The following is a 19,221-nucleotide window of genomic DNA, read 5'->3' as shown; positions in this document are numbered from 1 at the left end:
GAGACAATCCCTGTTTTCTCTCTCTACATCACATCCATCACTACACAATTCACATTCATAAGAGGTGTCTGAAACTGATAGAATTAGGCTACTCTCACTTTCACTTTCACTGTCGCTGTCATCCATACTGGCAGATGCAAGGAGCCTGAGGTCACAGCCTGGCCCCACACCAGGAAATGGAGATCACCCTCTGTCTATTTCCGGGTATTATTTGATTAATTGTAGCGCGATTAAACATAATTTTATAAAATTCTTGCTCGGCCTGTGAGCTTTATTTTTTTTTTCTCAGCCCCGCCCGTACCGCGGGAATCCTGTCTTCAAGTCACTCTCTACTTCAAAGGTCAAAATGAACCCTTCGTTGCAGGCCTAATATTAACAATTGTCCGCTAATGATATTTAGAATATATTAATTGAGTAAATATATATATAGTGCACGTAATGGGGTTTTTTTTTTGTCATTTGTCTTTAAAATCTGTTGTGTCTTTTCTACTTGAAAGTATTGTTTGTAGACTATTATAATTATTCGTTAATAACAATTGAACTCAAATGATGATAAGAATATATTTGTTTTCGAGGTTTAAACCCACTAATGCCCTGGTAGCTCATTTGGAGGGATAGAAAGCTTCGAAGGTTCAGAACACATTACCGAAGGAAGGTTCGAACCTTCGATGGTATTTGTTTATATTTGATTGAAAATCCTATTATTTTACAGGTAAATGGAATAAAACATTCACATGTAGTTTAAAAATACGTTATATAGAACAGTAATCATGTTTTTATAATTTAAATAAAAATACATTGTTTATTTACACATAACTGAGCCTGCTTGCGATATATACAGTAAGCTTGAATTACAGCAGCACCAACTGCAGCGGACAAAGCTTTATTTAACAGTCACCGTTCCAAGCAGGTTATCAGTCACATTTTACTACTACTAAAAATATGAATAATACTACTAATAATATGAACTTAAGCTTGTCAAGTGACCCCATAGATTGGTTATGCCTCCATGATACGAGTCACTTGCACAGTTTGCATTCAACTTTTTTTTTGGTCATCTGGTCATTTAACAAAAAAATCCCAAACATCAGAGGAGTTTCGAGACATTTCTTTCAATACAGCTTACACCTTACATTATACAACGCTTAGCTGTCGAGATGGCGAATGAAGAAATTAAAGGTTTGCCTCTGGATAACACCAACTGGAGCGGGGAGGGGTGGACAGTGCTCGGTTTTTCGAAATTAAAATTATTAGTGTTAGCGTGTATTTTGTATGTTTCAAACATATTCTACCGTACACTAGGCATTCAGTACACATATTTATCGTATTTAAAAAGGAAAGATAACTCCTGTTAATTTGTTTCAGGTGTAGTGTGCTGTCTGCTACAGATGGGCACATGTTGATTGCACAGACCACTCTGCTGAAGAACTGGAAACTAGTGGAGCTACATATATGTGCAAAAAATGTACAATAAATAAATAAATAGAAAATGTTTTTACATGCGTGTGTCAATGTCGTGACATAAGAATCATAATGCATGAACATACAAACTGCTCACAAAATGTTACACATACAAAATGTTTTCAGTCTCAAAATGCCGTGGGATTTAAGTGTAGTTAGATAACTCCTGGTGGCTTCACTTAGCGAAATCGGCGTGCAGAATGCAGAGCAGCTAAGCTGCCTATGCTGATAGAGCACCACCCAAGGTCTGCAGAAGCAGACAGTAGTGGAGAAGTGAATAGAGAGGTGTCCTAGAGAGTATTTGAAACTGAGTTATTGTGAATCTGTATGACCTGTTTTTGGATGACTGGCTTGCTGGATGAAACGTGTAGAAGAACCCAACTTGGACATGGAACTGTGCAATGAAATGACTACGAATTTGGATTACGAACTGCTTGTGTAAATATTGTAAATAAAACGTTTGGATTTGGAATTGCCTGTGTGTGAGTCAACCCAACAACATGGTTAAACAAGGACAGTTTACCACAATATCTAAATAAAATGCTTCCAAAAGTGTAAAGTGGCAAACAGGATAATAGGCTTGTGAAATATTACACAACTTCCTTAAGATGTAGACTGTGATGCATCGACCCAGACAATCAAAAATCTCCTATAGAAGCTACGGTTTGTATCCACAAAGCCCCTAAAATCCCATTTCCAACAAATCGTCATCTTCGGGATTGACTTTTTGTTAGGCTTCATTTCATTGAAAATACAGGGTAACCCATTTTGAGTCATTTCTTCCTATCCAAAGGAGCTACCTCATTTGAGGTGCCTATCTGGAGGGGAGACTTTTTTTTTCAAAGGTGTCTCCTAAGGTAGCCCATTTGGAAGGAATGTGCAATTTTTCAGGGGTCTTGTTATATGTGCTTCTCTTTAAAATGATCTGTCGCAACTGAAAAACATAAGGTAGGCTATTTGGAGTGGAAGCGTAATTTTTAAGGTGTCTGAAAAATGTCTTCTGCTGCCAGGGTCCGGATCCCGTGGACTGAGGACACCCAGGTCCGCCGATCAGTGTTTGAAACCTCGGTGTCGGCTACACAGCGCTGTAAGCCCCTCCTGGTCCTCCCGGACTTTGTGGAAGAGTTGCAGTCCTCGTGGGGTAGCCCAGCATCAGCGCTTACTTGCTCCAGGTGATTGGAAGCATCGTATGCCCTCCAGGGCGTGGAGACGCTGGGGCTCCAACATTTCCCGCATGTTGATTCCTCGGTGGCTGACTTAGTGCAGACACCAACTATATCAACGCTGTCCCGTGACTTCTCCTGCCCTAATAAACAGTGCAGGGTCATGGAGACACTTAAAAATGGCATACAGCACAGGGGTGCTGGCAGCTAGACTAGCAAACATTGCTGGTCTGCTGACGGTGTACCAGTCACAGCTGCTGCAGGACCTGTCTGCCCAGCCTTCTCATATTACTAATGAGCTGAGGCTGGTGAATGACCAGCTGCTTCGCATAGCTTGGCACAGTGGATAAAGAAATCAGACGTAACCTGGGAGCCCTTATGGTTGCGAGACGCCAGCTTTGGCTGTCCCAGGCCAGGGTCCCAGACACAGACAAAGCGTCCCTGCTCAATGCGGCCATCTTCCCCGGCTACACCTTCGGGCCAGCCGTGGAAGAGATGCTGCAGCGGTCTCACTCTGCGAGGGAGTCGGGCAACAGTGATGGAAATCCAGAGCTGCTCCACCACAGACCATTGTGCCCACTGTCCCTGTGGCTGCTCCACCTTGGCCAAGCAGGCAATACCCCCGCAACCGACTCTCGGCGCCGGCGGGCAGTGCCAGGCAGAGACCCCAGCAGCACACACAACAGAGGCAGCATCAGCCAAACACAGCCCAGCAGGCTTGGCAACAGCAGCAGCAACCCTGACGGGCTCCAGCCTCGGGCCCTGTACCCGTTCAGCCAGCACCACCTTCTGGCATGAAGGCAATGCACCACCGTGGGTGCTTGCAACCGTCCACCGGACCTCCTCCCTTCCAGGGGCTCGTGAACACCTTGGTGTCCAACCCTGCACAGGTCTTTGTCCTCACGCAAGAATTGGACAATTTGCCTAGTAAAACCCCCATGTCAACAGGAGGGCTTTTATTCAAGGTATTTACTGGTACAAAAGCGGGACAGCGGGCTCTGTCCCATTTTGGATCTCAGAGGCCTGAACATATTCCTAAAGGAGAGGAAGTTCAAGATGCTAACTACACGTCACATTCTCCAGTCCGCGGCTGCAAGGGGTCAGGGTCCTCAATTACTTGGACAACTGGCTTATCTGTGGCCAGTTGCAGGATCAAGCCGTGTCTCATACGGCTTGGGCTCACGCTCAATCTGGAAAAGAGCTCCCTGCAGCCGGCGCAAGTGACGATTTTCCTGGAGATCCGGCTGGATTCCCGCTCCATGCTCGCTGGCAGGGTAAACACATTGCAAGCCTGTCTGTCCCTATTCCACCTTGGACAGTCAGTGCAGGTGGTGCTGTGCCAACAGTTGCTAGGTCTGCTGACCAAAGCCTCCTCTGTCCTCCCTCAGTCTCCTCCATATGCGCCCCTTGCAGGCATGGCTCAATGCCCAAGTGGTTCACCCAGCCCAAGACAGACACCGCAGGCTGACGGTGTCTCGTCATGCTGGTGTGCCCTGAGCTGATGGGAGAACCCCCGCTACCTCAGCGAAGGAGTGACCATGGGTGTAGTAAACCAGAGGGAGGTGCTGACCACGGACGCCTCCAACCTCGGCTGGGAGTTGGTGCTGCAGGCCAGGCATGTACAAGTGCACACGGACAATAACACTATTGTGGCCTATGTCACCAAGCGGCATTCCACTTGCTCACCTGGGCACAACCACTTTTTCTCTCCCTCAGGGCAGTCCACCTGCCAGGAGTGTCGAACCAAGCAGCAGACCTGCTGTCGAGGGGGGCTCCTAGGCATGCCGAGTGGCGCCTGCATCCCCAGGTGGTAGCCATGATTTGACACAAGATCAGCCCCGAAGTAAATCCAAACAGCATTATTGTTATTTTCTGTATTATTTTTGTTTGTGGCTGAAGGACATATTATCATTTTATGTTTTGTTTTAGGGATGAGACTGCCATCAGCCACTGGTTTCTGTGGGTTTGTTTTATGTTGCCGGTTGCTGATGTAGGCGTGCTTACTTATGCTGTATTGACTAAATTCCCATTGTATTGTTAATTGGACACACACGGGTTATTTTTGCTTTTATTGTTTTAATATTCCTGTGTGTGTGTTTTAGTGTTTTTGTTGTTGTGGGGGAGCTGTGAGAGAGCGGGGCACTGTTTTTATGGGTCAGTGCTCTATGGGGGCATTGATCTAAACCAATCCATGACCTGTCCCAGGACCCCCTGCTGGACATCCCCGATCCGCAGGCCCCCGTAGTCGCTCCCCATCTCCGCAGGCGAGAAGGATGAAGCATTCCAGGTAGGCGAGGGACATTATGGACCTCAAAGCCCAGATGGCCCAGGTCCTGGAGGTCTTGGCCAAACAGGCACCTGCGGCCCCGGCTGCAGTCCCAGCTCCGTTGCAGCCCCAATTGCTATACCCCCCCTCCCCCAGACAAGATCAGGGTAGATGGGATGAGGCGTCACAGCAGTTGCAAGAGGACACCCTTTCTATAGCAGCCTGTGGGGAGGGGGCCTCCGTCTCCTCTGACATGCAGGTAGGAGGGGAGCTCGAACCTGCTGAGGAAGAATCTGGCTTCGAGGTAGCCTCGGAAGCCAGTGCTCCCCCGTTGTCTAGCTCAGTTTCGGCACTGATGGGACGCGCTGCAGTCTTCCTGCAGGTCCCCTGGATGCCAGCGGCAGAACCATGCCAGTCCATTTTCCGGACGCAAGCGATGACGCCTCGCCCTCAAAAGTTCCCAGCCTTCATGGAGGAGGTATGCTCCTCCTGGGATCGTCCAGCCTCAGGTCCTAGCGTGCTAAAACAGGCCGCACCGCTTGCCTCTCTAGAAGGCGTGGAAAAGCTGGGCCTAGCGGGGTTCCCCCCAGTAGACTCCACCATCACGGCCCTGATTAAGGCCCTGCCGATGGGTGGGTTGGCAAGGGACCCGGCGTGCCTGAAACACACCTCAAGCGGGCGTATGCAGAGGAGGAGCAGGCAACTTGCCTGTCAAACACGGCGAGTGTGCTGACGGCATATATGGACGGTGTACTGCACGAGGCCCCGCTCCCTGAGCCGGTGGCCACGGAGCTACATCTCCTGTCCAGCACGGTGCTGCAGATCTCTGGTCTCCAAGGGCAAGCTCTTGGCCGGAGCCTGGCTAGCTTGATTGTGCCTCGTAGACAGCTGTGGCTGTCACAAGCCAGAGTTCCTGACGTGGATAAGGCTGCGCTGCTAGACGCGCCTATATCCCCAGGAAATACCTTTGGGACAGCCGTGGAGGAGATCTTGCAGATATCCCACCGGGAATGTAAGGCGTCGTGGCAGGTGGCCAAGTTTCTCCCTCCCGTGCTCCTGTGCTGGCGAGCTCCTCCGACGCGGACTGTCACCAGGACAGTTCCAGTCCCCACGGCTCTGCTGGGTCACCTAAGGCATCGCCTACAGGGCACACCAGCAGAAAACATACGGGCCCACCCGGCAGGCAGAGGGAACGCAAGACGTGGCCAGCCCACACACCAGTGTCCCAGGAGGTGTTAATAGGGTCAACGTCCTAGACAGCCAACTGCCCTGCCACAACCTCAGCAGCCCAAGCAGGGCCCCTGAAGGCTGGCAGCCTGAGACCCCCTTTTCAGCACAACAGCAGCATTATTAGCGTGCTTGTACCTCGGACATCTGGGTGCTTGCCACCGTGGCAAAACGGTTACGCACTTCAATTCTGCTTGGGACCTCCCCCCTTTCGAGGTATCATGAATACTCTCCAGGCCTCTGTACTTCAGAAGGAAGTGGCAGTCTTGCTGTGCAAGTGAGCCATTCATCTCATAGACCCCACCTCCCACTGAGAGGGGTACTACTCGAGTTATTTTCTGGTGCCCAAAAAAGATAACGGCTTTCTCCCCATCCTAGACCTTAGGCTCCTCAATGGGTTCTTAAAAGAATGGAGGTTCCAGATGCTGACTCGCCTTCACATTCTCCAGTATGTCCGGCCGGGTGACTTGTTCACCACCATGGACTTAAGGGACGCGTACTTTCACGTTCCCATTCGTCCAGAGCACAGGAAGTATCTCTGCTTCTCTTTTCAGGGAAGTGTTTACGAGTTTTCTCTGCTGCCATTCGGCCTTTCCCTAGCTCCTCGTACGTACGTTTTCAAAGTGCGTAGACGCTATCCTGGCCCCCTTGCGACTGCAGGGGATCAGAGAATCTGTTCCCAGTAGCGAGAGTGAGCAGTGGTCCACACGGCAGTCGTGTCAGAGCATCTGGCGAGGTTGGGCCTCGCCATCTATGATGCAAAGAGTCGGCTTACACCGGTGCAGTGCACAACGTACTTGGGGCTCTGGCTGGACTCCTGTACGATGCGTGCATACTTGTCTGACAACAGAGTTGCAGCTATCCAGGGTTGCCTCTCCCTGTTTTGACAGAGATCACAGGTCACCCTCCTATTGTGCCAGAAACTGTTGGCCGATATGGCTGTGGCCCTCAGACCCATTCAGCTGGGTCTGCTTCGCATGCGCCCGCTACAAGCGTGACTCAATGTGTTCCACCACAACACCAAATACGACAGACACCGTCAGCTGACTGTGTCTCACACGTGCTTGGCAGCCCTACGCTGGTGGAGGGTGACCTCTCACGAGGGTGTGTGGATGGGAGTAGTGTTAAACCGCCAAGTGGTAATGACAGATATCTCCAACTTGGGTTGGGGTGCGGTCTGGGAAGGCAGAGGAGTACGCGGATCCTGGCCGGACTGCTGGACATCCCTGCATATAAATATGCAGGAGTTGCAAGCAGTCTCCCTTGCTCCTGGTGCTGAGGGGTACACGTGTTAATCCGGACAGACAACATGACAGTGGGTGCGTATGTCAACTACCAGGGTGGCCTACGGTCCCCAGGGTTGCATCGCATGGCCTTCAGGCTATTGACATGGGCTCAGAGGAACTTGATGTCCCTGCAGGTGACGCACATTCCCGGAGTGGTGAACTGGGCAGCGGACCTCCTCTCCAGGGAGGGTCCGCATCAGTCAGAGTGGCGACTCCACCCTCAGGTAGTGGAGCTCATTTGTGAACGGTTCGGGAAGGCGCAGGTTATTCTCTTAGCCTCAGCGGAGACGACGCATTGCCCCCTGTGGTACTCCCTCCACCGCTTAGGCGGTCCACTCGGCGTAGACGCCCTAGCGCACGAATGGCCCAAAGTGTTTTTGTAAGCTTTCCTGCCTATACCGCTGCTCCCGGCCTTTCTCAAAAAGGTTGTTTATTTTTGGCCAATCTAAATACTTCATCTCTATTTTCAGTTTTTATTTATAGTCTTTCCATGTTATAATCATTTCCCTTTTCAATAAATACGATTGATTTTCTGGCATACATTCCATTAAACCTTCAAAGGGCATAAAACATTCATTTTTTAGAAATGTATTAAATCTGCAAATTTTGAAATGATGCACTGTTCAATAATATGCATTTTCAATTGGCATTTCATTTTCAATATCACATGGATCCATTCATCGGTTGCCTCTGTACTATTATAGATGCAGTAAAGAAGGAATTACCAGAACGGACTGACATTTCAGTAAAGCATTTAAACAACTGTGCAAACGTGGTGCAGAGGCAGCCCAGGCAATCGACTGCACATATTGAACGTGAATCCAACTGTCCACCCTAACTATCTTGTTTATTTACTATAATACCAAAGGTAAACTTTAAATTCAGAATTGTCTTTAAATTAGTTTCCACTTTGCGTCAATGCTATTTAAAATAATTGAGATATCTGCTACACCTAGGCTTATAATTAAGACATCCAGGACATTAAGCACACAGTCAGAAAATCATGGAAACATTGTCTGCAAACAAATGTTTCAACAGTCTTCTTAAGATGCTTAATGTAGAAACGGTTTCACACCTGTTCATTTTAGTTATAGTATTTGGTAATACTTTGTAAAGGCAAATTAATCAGCAAAATAGGGGGACATTTCATACGGAATATGTGTCGGGGGGGATTATATTTCATAGGGAAATCTATGAAAATTATTCCGGTGGGTGCATGGGGCCATTAGTTTGGTGACGGAGACAGACCGATTTTCATAGGATAACCCATGAAATATCGTCTCCACCCCCCAGACTTTTTTTCATAAAATAATCTAAGAAAAATACTCTGTGGTGACCATATTTCGTGTTAGGTGTTGAATGTTTTTCACTCGGGGACTAGATTTCATAATGACAATTGGTCCGGTGGGGGGACACCATTTTTTCCTAGGATAATCTCTGAAAATTAGTCCGTGGGGACCATTTTTGGTGTGACATTGACATTAAACACACTAATTTGAGGAAAGATTTTGATGTCTGACCATATTTTCTAGCAGAGCTTCACTTTCTCACGCTGTCCTCTTAGTTTAGGATTACCAGATTTCCACAGTGAAAAACTCACTTCAATTCACTGACACCATAGCAACTGAAGCCAAATAATAACATTATAAAAAATAACACAATAATAGTTTAAAAATTAAACATCTGTGAATTTATTGCAGATGATAACAACTCATTATAGGTCTTGATTTACAAACCATAGTAAAGACTACAGCACAAGTGAAAATAATGAAAGTAATTCAAGTTTGTATTTTTTTTTTTTTATAGAGAACAATGACTTTTGTCATCCTCTTGGTGGGTGTTGATTAAGAACAAGTGGGAAGACAAATTTCGAAGGGTTGAGAAGTTAGCACAAACATATCAGCATAGATCTCTGTGCTCACCTTATAAACCGAGGCTTTGGACGATTAAAATTCCCTACTTTTAATATCTGTTTATAATACATTTGCATCGCTTATCTATTCAGTGGTTAAAATTGCATTTTCACCGTTTAACAGTGAGAACCTGCTGGTATAGATACTGTTATTGTTCCCAGTTAATGTACTCTTTTGGTTGTCTTCATAAGGTTTTCAAATGTTCTTGTTACAAAAACAAACCTCTGCATGTTTAAGTTTTATACAATCTATTCAAAACCGCAAAGAGGAGATCACAAAATAATCAATGTGAGAAATGCACTTCTTTAGTTAGCATAGAGACGATGCATGGAATCTGCTTTTTGTAATTGAAGCCTGCAATGGTTGAGCTTGACTCAAATTCCAGTGCCACCTTGTGGTTGACCCGTGTAAGGATTTGCATGAGCTCCAGCTCTCTGCCGTACTTGCTGAGCATATCACACAGGGACTGGATGAACCAGGAGCCACTCACAGTGTTCCTCCAGGAATAGTAACCTGCAAATGAACAACCGTGTTAGTAGCATACTTCCCCTGCCATGAAAACATGCAGAAAGAACGAGGAAGCGCAAAAACTGCTAGAAACTAAAAATGCTGTCAATACAAAATGGCAGTCATCATCAGGGATCCTAGTAATCCTCAAAAAAAAAAATGAAATTCTCAAATAAAAAAAAGAGAAAAATGTGTGTTATTCCGCGAGTAAAATAAAAGGGCTAAAATGAGTTTTCCCTGCCACATTATGAGAAATAAACATTACTATTGGGTAACAGTTAACATACAAAGTATTTATTGTTGTTCTTGTTACACATGTTGTGTCTCTCTGTTGTATTTTAGTTTATAAAATTATTCTTGAACTGTAAGCTTGCATTACAGTGTAACCAGTGGTGTAATGGTAAATTTAAAAAAGTGGATAAACTGCCCTGTTTGGTAGAGTTGAACAGATAGATTGAACAGATAAACATGAACAGACACATTGTTACTGGCAACCAGAGCCACCCATACAGTCATTTACCCTTTAAGGTGCTGTTCACGTGAACAGTCAAAGAGCCGACTGTGCACTTCACTGAAAAGCTGTGTGAGCGTCCTTTCACAGGCTAGGATGAAGGCTATTAGCACCGCCCTGCAGGTCCAGTGTGCCTAACGACATAACATTAACAGAACATAAACAACCAATCATACTCACTCACACACACACACACAGAGAACACGCAGTCCAGTGGCCCGAGAGCTCTAAGCTGTCAGTCTCGCTCCCAGCAACGCAACACAGATGCTCACTGTTAAAATATCTTGTCTTCAACCCAGGATTTGCATATCACAGGAGAGTAGAAGTGAGTAAACGGTGTATCCCTTATATGAGAAGTGGGTAAATGGTATATTGCCAAATTAAAAGTGGGTAAACGCTGTTTACCTGCATATACCCTCGACTACACCACTGAGTGTAAGTCCATCCATCCATACATTATCATTAACTGCTTACTCCTTTACAAGGTCGCGGTGAGCCGGAGCCTAACCCGACATACACAGGATGCAAGGCGAGACTACACCCTGGATGGGACGCCAGTCCATCGCAGGGCACCACACACACACACACACACACACTGGGCAATTTAAAGTAACCAATCAACCTAGACAGCATGACTTTGGGAGGAAACCGGAGTACCCGGAGAAATCCCACGCAAACACGGGGAGAACATGCAAACTCCACACACAGTACCCTAGGCCGGATTTGAACCTAGGACCCTGGCGCTGTGCGGCAGCAGCGCTAACCACTACGCCACCGTGCCACCCTCTGTGTAAGTCGCTTTGGATAAATGCGTCTTAAATACATAAAATAAAAATGGTTACATTTATAAAATTTTTAAGCCAGTTGCAAGCTTACCAGTGCCATTAATCAATAAAACAAACAAACGTCTTTTTTTTCCCCTTCAAATATTACAAATAGTTCTGTGTTAAAAATAAATAAATAAATAAATATTCATGTAAGTTCAACTGCTGTTTCGGCCTCGTCTTGTTTACATTTCCTTTCATTCACCTTATGTTTAGCGCTTCCCGTGTGTTCTACAATGGTCTGCCTGCGAGTGTAATTTACAACCTTGCTGCATGAAGTACAAAACACCACATTACCATTGACGTGAAATTCGTCCATGCCAAACTCGTTGACCCAATCTTTAGGGGTGATTTTTATTGTTTTCGACATCTTTGAACAGCTCTGAATACTGAAGTAAATGGAACTTTAATACCGGAAGCTATCAGACAGGTATGTTTACATAAATTTAAAGCAGAGTTGCCAGTGTTAATGTTTAGATATTATACTTGTATTGATTTGGTTATTATCAAACAAACAAAAAAGCCATGCATGTTTTTTGCCCCTCCAAGTGTAAAACAAAAAAATCTTCAGAAACATACAAAATTCGCGTTTTTCCGTGTTATCATAGAAAATCCGCTTTTTTCAGTGTTATTCTGCAGCAAACGGATTCCTAGGATCCCTGGTCATCATTAAGAGATAGTAGATAATATATATATCTAGTAGTAGACAATATATATACGTAGTAGGTAATATACAGTATATATGTTGTCGTGCCTATACTCCTTTCTCTCCATCATCTGTTGGAAGGGGCCATTTTACTTCGCTACTAAACTACTTTTGGATGCCGCAGCAGCCCTAAGATCTTTTGATTCACTCTCTGAAGCCCTTTGCTGGATTCTACTCAATATTAATCGCATCCCCTTTGTGCTGCACTTATTGGACGACTTTCTCCTTCTATCTCCTCCATCAGCCCCTCCAGCTGAAGCTCACTTAGAACTCAGGTCTCTCTTCTCAGTAGTTGGCGTCCCCCTCTCAGAGGAGAAAACCTTCAGTTCAGTTCACTCTCTTGAGTGCAAAGAAATAACTTTGGATACAATCCAATTTGAAGCTCGACTGCCTCCTGATAAACTGGAACGCATTCGATCTCTCATTCAATCCTTTGAGATCAACCATTCCATTTCTAAACTGAACCTTCTTTCACTCCTGGGACATATTCAATTTTGCAATTCGCATCATTTGAGTTTCAGTGTTTTAAAATAAAATACACTATGTAACACAATTTTTGTTCCTGGGTAGTAAGTGTTATTTCCTAATTGCTTATGCCTCAAAAGTATAGAAAATGGCTATTATTCCCCACAAACTTTGCTTTTGTGACCAGGACAGTGATATTTTGAAATTGACCTATTTCCAGTGAGAAAACGGGCGAATTTGTGTCTTTTCGTTCACAAAGTCAGAAAAAAACAACATATGAATCCAAATTAACATGTGTTTATACTAAAGTAATACAAAAATGACTACAAAAGATTTAGAAGCGAGTAGTTTTTCGAGATTTACGATTATACTGTAAATCACTTTCATGAATCAGCCCCCAAAGTCTAGTCTCCCATCATGTTCTTGTTATACTGTCCTTGGTAGCGGCATTCAAAGTCCAGTATATCCTGGTGGAAGCGCTCGCCTTGCTCCTCCGAGTACGCTCCCATGTTCTCCTTGAATTTATCAAGAGGTGCATCAAGGATATGGACTTTGAGGGACATCCTACAGCCCATTGTGCCGTAGTTCTTCACCAGAGTCTCAACCAGCTCCACATAGTTTTCGGCCTTGTGATTGCCCAGGAAGCCCCGAACCACTGCGACAAAGCTGTTCCAAGCTGCTTTCTCCTTACTAGTGAGCTTCTTGGGGAATTCATTGCACTGCAGGATCTTCTTTATCTGTGGTCCGACGAAGACACCGGCTTTGACCTTTGCCTCAGACAGCTTAGGGAAGAAGTCTTGAAGGTACTTGAAGGCTGCCGACTCCTTATCTAGAGCTCTGACAAATTGTTTCATAAGGCCCAATTTGATGTGCAGTGGTGGCATCAGCACCTTCCGGGGGTCCACCAGTGGCTCCCACTTGACGTTGTTCCTCCCCACATAGAACTCGGTCCGCTGTGGCCAGTCCCGCCTGTGGTAGTGCGCCTTGGTGTCCCTGCTGTCCCAAAGGCAAAGATAGCAGGGAAACTTGGTAAAACTGCCTTGGAGACCCTCCTATGACCTTGATGCCATCTCAGAAAAATGCAGATATGTATCCACTTAGGCAGCTGGAACTAAACTGAACTGGTGGGCTTAAGGCCCCTGTATTTATACTACTATTTATATTACTGGAAAGTTCTAGAAGTTACTCCAAGTTTACTCAGCACTGAATCTATCTGGAATGTTCTGGAAAATAGGTAAATTTCAAAATATCACTGTTCTGGTCACAAAAGCAAAGTTTGTGGGGAATAATAGCCATTTTCTATACTTTTGAGGCATAAGCAATTAGGAAATAACACTTACTACCCAGGAACCAAAAAAAAATTTGTTACACGGTGATATCAAACAGAATGAAATTTCAATGTACCATTTGTAATTTAGTAATATGAGAGAATTGGTCAGGGGTCTGAATACTTTTGCAAGGCACTGTATATTTTTTTTTCCCCAAAAAAATATGTTATGGAAGTCATGCAGTTCTATCTTTTTAAAAAAATGCTTGCTCAGGGGTGTTAAAATTGTACGTTAAAGCTATAAGGGTTACCTACAAACCATGCATTGACAAAGCCTGCAAGATCAAAGATCATTTAAACCTTAAGTATCGTGCAAATTTAATTTATCTTATCGTTCTGCTCTGGTTAACCCCTATATATACTTAAATACACTATCTTGGCACACCCCTCACATTTTCATTGTGCAAACATATTTACAGCCATGAATGAGTCCTTGCAGAGTCCAGAGTTCACCTCTAAATATGCTTATAATGCAATCGTTTTTAGTTCAACGTGATCAATGGCACAACATGCCTTTAACAAGTAAAGAAAATATTCCATTTAAGATAACAGATTTCATAGATTTATAAATAATAATAAAAAAAAATGCGACTTTCCCTTTGGTTTTGTATACATAAGGTGGATGCCTTTATTATACTGTAATGTAATCCCTTAAAATATATATTTAAAGAAGCATGTAGCTTTGAAATCTCTCAGTGTATTGTTCTGTTTTTCATCAGAATAGAAGTTCAAATAGAGAGCTTGGATCTACAAATCTACTTTTAGGAAGCATACAGAAAGATCTATACAATATGTGATCCTTCTAATACAGCTTCTTTAGGTAGTCAATGATTAAAGTCAGGAAATGGGATGAAATTTACCTGAAACAGTGGAGTACGCGTACAAGAAATCAGCCTCCACAGGGATCTTCTGGGGAGAGCTGTCACTTTCAATACTGTCTGCTTCAATACCTCCGTCTAGCTCTGTTCCTCTACAAGCCTAATCATTAAATAAAACAACAAATTAATAGTATCCAAATATTTGACTTATTAAACTCATACATTGTCTACCAAAAGCAAACTGGATACCCATACTAGATGCATAGACTGTGCGAACCTAACAAGTAAACAATAATCCAATTGTGATATTTGGAGGCTTTAGTTTTTAACAGAGTTGCCGTAGTAAAGCAGATTCACCATGGAATATATATTTATATTTTATATTCTCAAATAACCATTACCTGTATGAAAAACAATTTTGGCTTGCCAACCAGTGTCTTGCAGCGGTCTCCCTTGAAAAGGCTGGTCAGTCTTTTAATTTCGATACAGCCGTCCGTTCCGTAAAGCACCCCTTCATCTCCATGGCTCAGCAGTGCACACACAAAAGAGGCCTCTTTGCTGTGGTCTTCCCGGGCAACTGAAACACAGCCATGACTGTTAGACTCAACCAGTATATTAAGAATACAACGTTTTTAATTCTTTAATAAAATGTGTTCAAGTCCAAATCCAGCTTAACTGACTTGAAGACTTAATTTTCTTCTTTTAAAAAAACAATAATTATCCTCTACACCCTCAACTAGAGCATGGCATAGTGGAATATTAACATGTTTGAACATTTTTAACACAGCCATTTTCTAATAGCAACAGAACCCTAAAAGGAGTGCTTCACTGTCTGGTAAGGCCCTATCTTGTTATGTTAAATATCCTCGCCTCGTCATTTAACAGCATGAGGCAGGCCTTACCAGACAGTAAAGCACTCTTCTTTGGGTTCTACTGCTAAATTATTTAACATTTTAAAAATCCCTCTTGGCTAGAACTGTGCTGGGATAACATGATCGGATTTCTCTCTAGAGCCCAGAAAGTTTCCACTTACTCGATTGTAAACATTGCTCTATCTGCCTGCAGGTCTGGTCATTGAAAACCTTGACTTTATAACCCTGCATTTTGAAGCTTTTCAAGAGATTTCCCGCATCCACGTCTGTTCCATTTCGAATATTCATTCCTGTTAGAATCAGAAAGAAATTATCCACACATACACAGCAATACACTGTAGTTCTCTAGTTTTTAAAAGACATAGTATTTGTGAATTCTACTGTAAAGTAAATATAGGTTTTATTATATAGTTAGTACAGACATAATGACAATTTATTTTTTTCTGCTGCAGGGTCCTTGGGTTTATTAAATGGACCTATTAGGCTTTTAATAAACCTTTCACGTGGTACCTCAGTGGCATTTTGAAATGTCCAAAAGTAATAAAATAATCCATTAACCCTTATCGGTCCATTTATTCAGAGCGTCTCAGGCGCGTCAGGTCCAATTTATTTTCAGACACACAGTTTATTTTAGTCGCGCTGTTTAAAAGTATTTTTTTTCACAGTAAAACAGGTTTAAAAGGCACTGCATATCAACAGGACACTCAGTACTGCATCTCCAGCCCCGCCCCACCCCTTGTTCGCTGTATTTTTCACATACCTCTTCATAGTAGTGCATACCGATAAATCATCTCCTGATCACTCGTTTTATCACCAAACTCCTCAATAATGTAATCCAAGTCATTATTTTATTACTATAACATCTAAAAAAAGCTCTGCAAATGTCTGTGATGTTCTTTGAGCGCTGGATGCAGAAGCAGCTATCTTGTTTGTTTATATCCGTGTTATCTATGTGGTGCCGGGGCTATCTGTATCATGAGATACGCCCCCTTTTTTTTTGTTTATTTATTTATTTATTTTTTTCCCCAGCTTCTCTCGGCTCCTATCGGCCATTGAATGGTTTTCTTGGCTTTTTCCGGAGAAAAAACGACTAGAGACCTGTTTTTTACGTCTTTTTGATGATGTCGGACACGGTCCGACATTGGACCGGAAAGGGAAAATTGCAATGTCGGACCAGGTCCGACATAGGACCGCAAAGGGTTAAATCAATTAGATGGTTTCTAAAAAAAATGAAAAATGAAGTCTATGTATTGACATTAGAAATGAAGGTAGCATTTAGGTCCTAAATTGAGTATTGATAGTGTATAGTGTATATCACACAAATATACAGTACCGGTCTTTTTATCAAAGTTCTTGTTGTTAATTATAATACACTGGCCGATGCTTGGATAGTTCATGTTATATCTGTAGGGATGTGCATGGTCTGGCTTGGCATCCACCTGCATGTCTTCACCTTGGGGCTGCTCAATGGTTCTAGAGGGAGAAGATGCATTTTAAGACACATAGTACAGTGAGTGCAGCAGCAATGCAACTGAGGATTCAACGGTTTGCACAGAACCTCCACAATTCAAACTGCTTTATTAAAAAAAAAAAAAAAAAAAATGTGATTCTGATCCAATTGTCATTTTCTAAAGCATTTTTTTTAAAATGCCATATAGTACTGTAGGTAATACAGAGTAGTAATTTAAGTGAATTAAAAGGCTCTCAGTTTGACAATGATCTATGGAAATAAGCTGAAAATACAGTGAGTGAAGAAGCCTTTGTTCAAATAGTTTCCTAAGCAACGGGTGAACTGACAAGATGAAACTGACACCTACTGTAGCATTTCCTTTCTCTAAGTGTCACGTCTTTCTAAGATAATGTGGGCGCTACACTGTAGCACCCCCTAGAACCAACCCTGCCTAGTTACTTGTATTAATAGATACAGTATACTAAACCATGTTAAACAAAATGTATGTTGAATAGAAAATGCAGACTACATAACAGTATACAGTAGTTTACCCTCCCATTAACAGTACAATAATGTCAAAAAACCTCATCTATCAACAAAATAAAAAAAACAACCATAAATGCAACAGCATCTTACTCTTTCAGGATAACAGGATTAGCATCTACAACATCTCCTCCAGACTTAAGATCTCTCGAGTCCATTTTTTTCTTCTAAAAGAAAGACAATCTCATGTGAGATGAATCACTCAGAAAAGAAAAGTCACTGGCTTTTAAAGGTGCTATTCATTTACTCATGGTTATATTACATCTTTGTTGCTAACTGAGCTACACAGCCAATAGCAGCTGCTGTTCCGCAAACATGCATGCTGATGTCATGTTTAGTCAAGTGACTATACCAGGCAAATATTCCCCCAAGTGGTCTCAAAGATGACATCAGCACGTTTAACACAATGAGGCAGATAAACAAAGTGAATGGCACAGTGAATTGAGGTCTGTGTTTTTACTCTGTGAAGACAGCAGAACCGGTACAATGGAAAAGCAAGCAAGACAAATGCCATGTCACAAAAGTGTATTTTTTGTTAATATCTAAAAAGGTTTTGCGCCGGGATATCAGCGCTTAATGTGCGTTTTTTTTAAGTGTTTTTGTAATTATGTTTTGTAATTTTTCTTTTTGTACGGATGTTTTCCAACCAGTTTGAAATACCCAATTTGAAATGTTTTTTGACATCTCGATTTCTTTCAATTTTCATGACACCTAACACATTTGATATGTATGAAACTGCAAAAACCTGGCGTGAAAACCAAAATAAAGGATTGTAGAGGATCACGTTTATATGTCATAACATGTTTCATAATAATTCCAGCCACTTTATGGTTCAATTATTTATATTATTGTTATTAATTAGTCATTTAGGACTTACAGAGCCTAGGGGCTCAACTGCTGCTGCAGCGTCACTTACAACAGAACCTCGGTTTTACGGCACCAGCTTGTCCCTCATAATCACTTTTGTTGTTATTTTTTACTTTTTCACATGACATGTAACTTTCCGAATATTATTGGAGCTCTATATTTTATAGTATGGAATGATAGTAAAACCAAAACTAAAACGACGTGTGATGCCATAAATTTGAGTTAAAGAATGTATTGAAACAAATACTGTACGATAATAACTTAATAAATCCATTATACCTTTGGGCGGGAGTTATTTATTTAACAGTAGTTGAACCAAATGTGACATTAATAGAGTACCGGTATTTTCTTTTCAAATCGGCATTCAGACAACAGGTATTAATGAATCATATCTGAATTACGAGTCTAGTTTTAAAATTGGTTTTAAAATGCAATCAGAAAGCAATTTAACAGTTCAGATTTATATCCGTAATCCACGGATTGTGAGAGCTGCATACACGGAGCATTTCCGACAGTACATTGTGGCATATAGTAAATTAAAAAACACAGCACTGGATTTCAGAAGAAAAAAAAAAAAAGAAAACAAATGCAACGCTTTCCAACATCTGAACATATATCCAACGTTTAAATAAGTTAACGTAAATTCTTAATGAAGCTACTGTAGGAAGTGCAACCATTGAGTGTGGTTTAAATGTAAAAGCAAGAGAAAGTTATACGTAAATTAAATATCATCATTCGCATACAAGGTACGTACACCACAGCTGTACAATAAAATGCTGCGGTGTTTTTCAGACTGAAAAAAAGAAACAGAAGTACTTACAATTGGGACGACTGTGTCTTTGTTCGAGGTATTTGTGAACAGTATTTTAACCCCTTCGTTACGTCCGTTGTTCTCGGTTTTATTTTTCGTTTGGACGAAGTCCAAGCCCCTCCTCTCCAGAAAGAAAAGCCAGCAGCCACGGAAGCAGATTAGCGCAGTTTCCGTACTCATAGTACTTTCGATTGCAGCTGTAAG

General features: G+C 42.8%; 2 protein-coding genes across 10 annotated transcripts in view; one reads left to right on the top strand and one right to left on the bottom strand.

Annotated features, from left to right (window-relative positions):
* primpol (primase and polymerase (DNA-directed)) overlaps window positions 1-19,221 on the top strand; it is a 68,776-nt gene that overhangs the window by 37,051 nt on the left and 12,504 nt on the right. Inside the window, exon 1 of one of the 7 annotated variants that reach the window (XM_058998392.1) lies at window positions 19,196-19,216. The exons of the other annotated variants lie outside the window; for them this stretch is intronic. The gene's annotated coding sequence lies outside the window, so the exon portion shown is untranslated. Of the gene's footprint in view, window positions 1-19,195; window positions 19,217-19,221 lie in introns of those variants that run through there. 7 annotated transcript variants of the gene reach the window in all.
* Window positions 9,071-19,197, bottom strand: LOC117409020 (caspase-3-like). 3 transcript variants are annotated; one of them, XM_034014535.3, is made up of 7 exons: window positions 19,027-19,197; window positions 17,433-17,506; window positions 16,680-16,819; window positions 15,508-15,636; window positions 14,876-15,051; window positions 14,517-14,634; window positions 9,071-9,829 (listed from the first exon to the last, which is right to left on the bottom strand). In XM_034014535.3, exons 1-7 carry the CDS (start codon window positions 19,195-19,197, stop codon window positions 9,600-9,602), a joined length of 1,038 nt encoding a protein of 345 aa, XP_033870426.3. In that variant the 3' UTR covers window positions 9,071-9,599. The 3 variants fall into 3 exon arrangements, with proteins under 3 accessions (XP_033870426.3, XP_058854450.1, XP_058854456.1); XM_058998467.1 differs by lacking the exon at window positions 9,071-9,829 and adding an exon at window positions 12,611-13,325; XM_058998473.1 differs by lacking the exon at window positions 9,071-9,829 and adding an exon at window positions 12,611-13,322.

Source organism: Acipenser ruthenus, chromosome 2 (assembly GCF_902713425.1).
Source record: "Acipenser ruthenus chromosome 2, fAciRut3.2 maternal haplotype, whole genome shotgun sequence".
NCBI lineage: Eukaryota > Metazoa > Chordata > Actinopteri > Acipenseriformes > Acipenseridae > Acipenser > Acipenser ruthenus.
Note: the sequence above shows the minus strand (reverse complement) of the source record. Positions and strands in the feature narration are given on the sequence as shown.

What these genes read in the sequence shown, in the direction of transcription:
- LOC117409020 (XM_034014535.3), bottom strand. Translation starts at nt 19,197, where the DNA reads ATGAGTACGGAAACTGCGCTAATCTGCTTCCGTGGCTGCTGGCTTTTC. An exon ending in AAGACACAGTCGTCCCAATT is followed by an intron (nt 17,507 to 19,026) that starts GTAAGTACTTCT and finishes TCTTTCTTTTAG; the next exon opens with AAGAAAAAAATGGACTCGAG. An exon ending in AATCCTGTTATCCTGAAAGA is followed by an intron (nt 16,820 to 17,432) that starts GTAAGATGCTGT and finishes TTCTCCCTCTAG; the next exon opens with AACCATTGAGCAGCCCCAAG.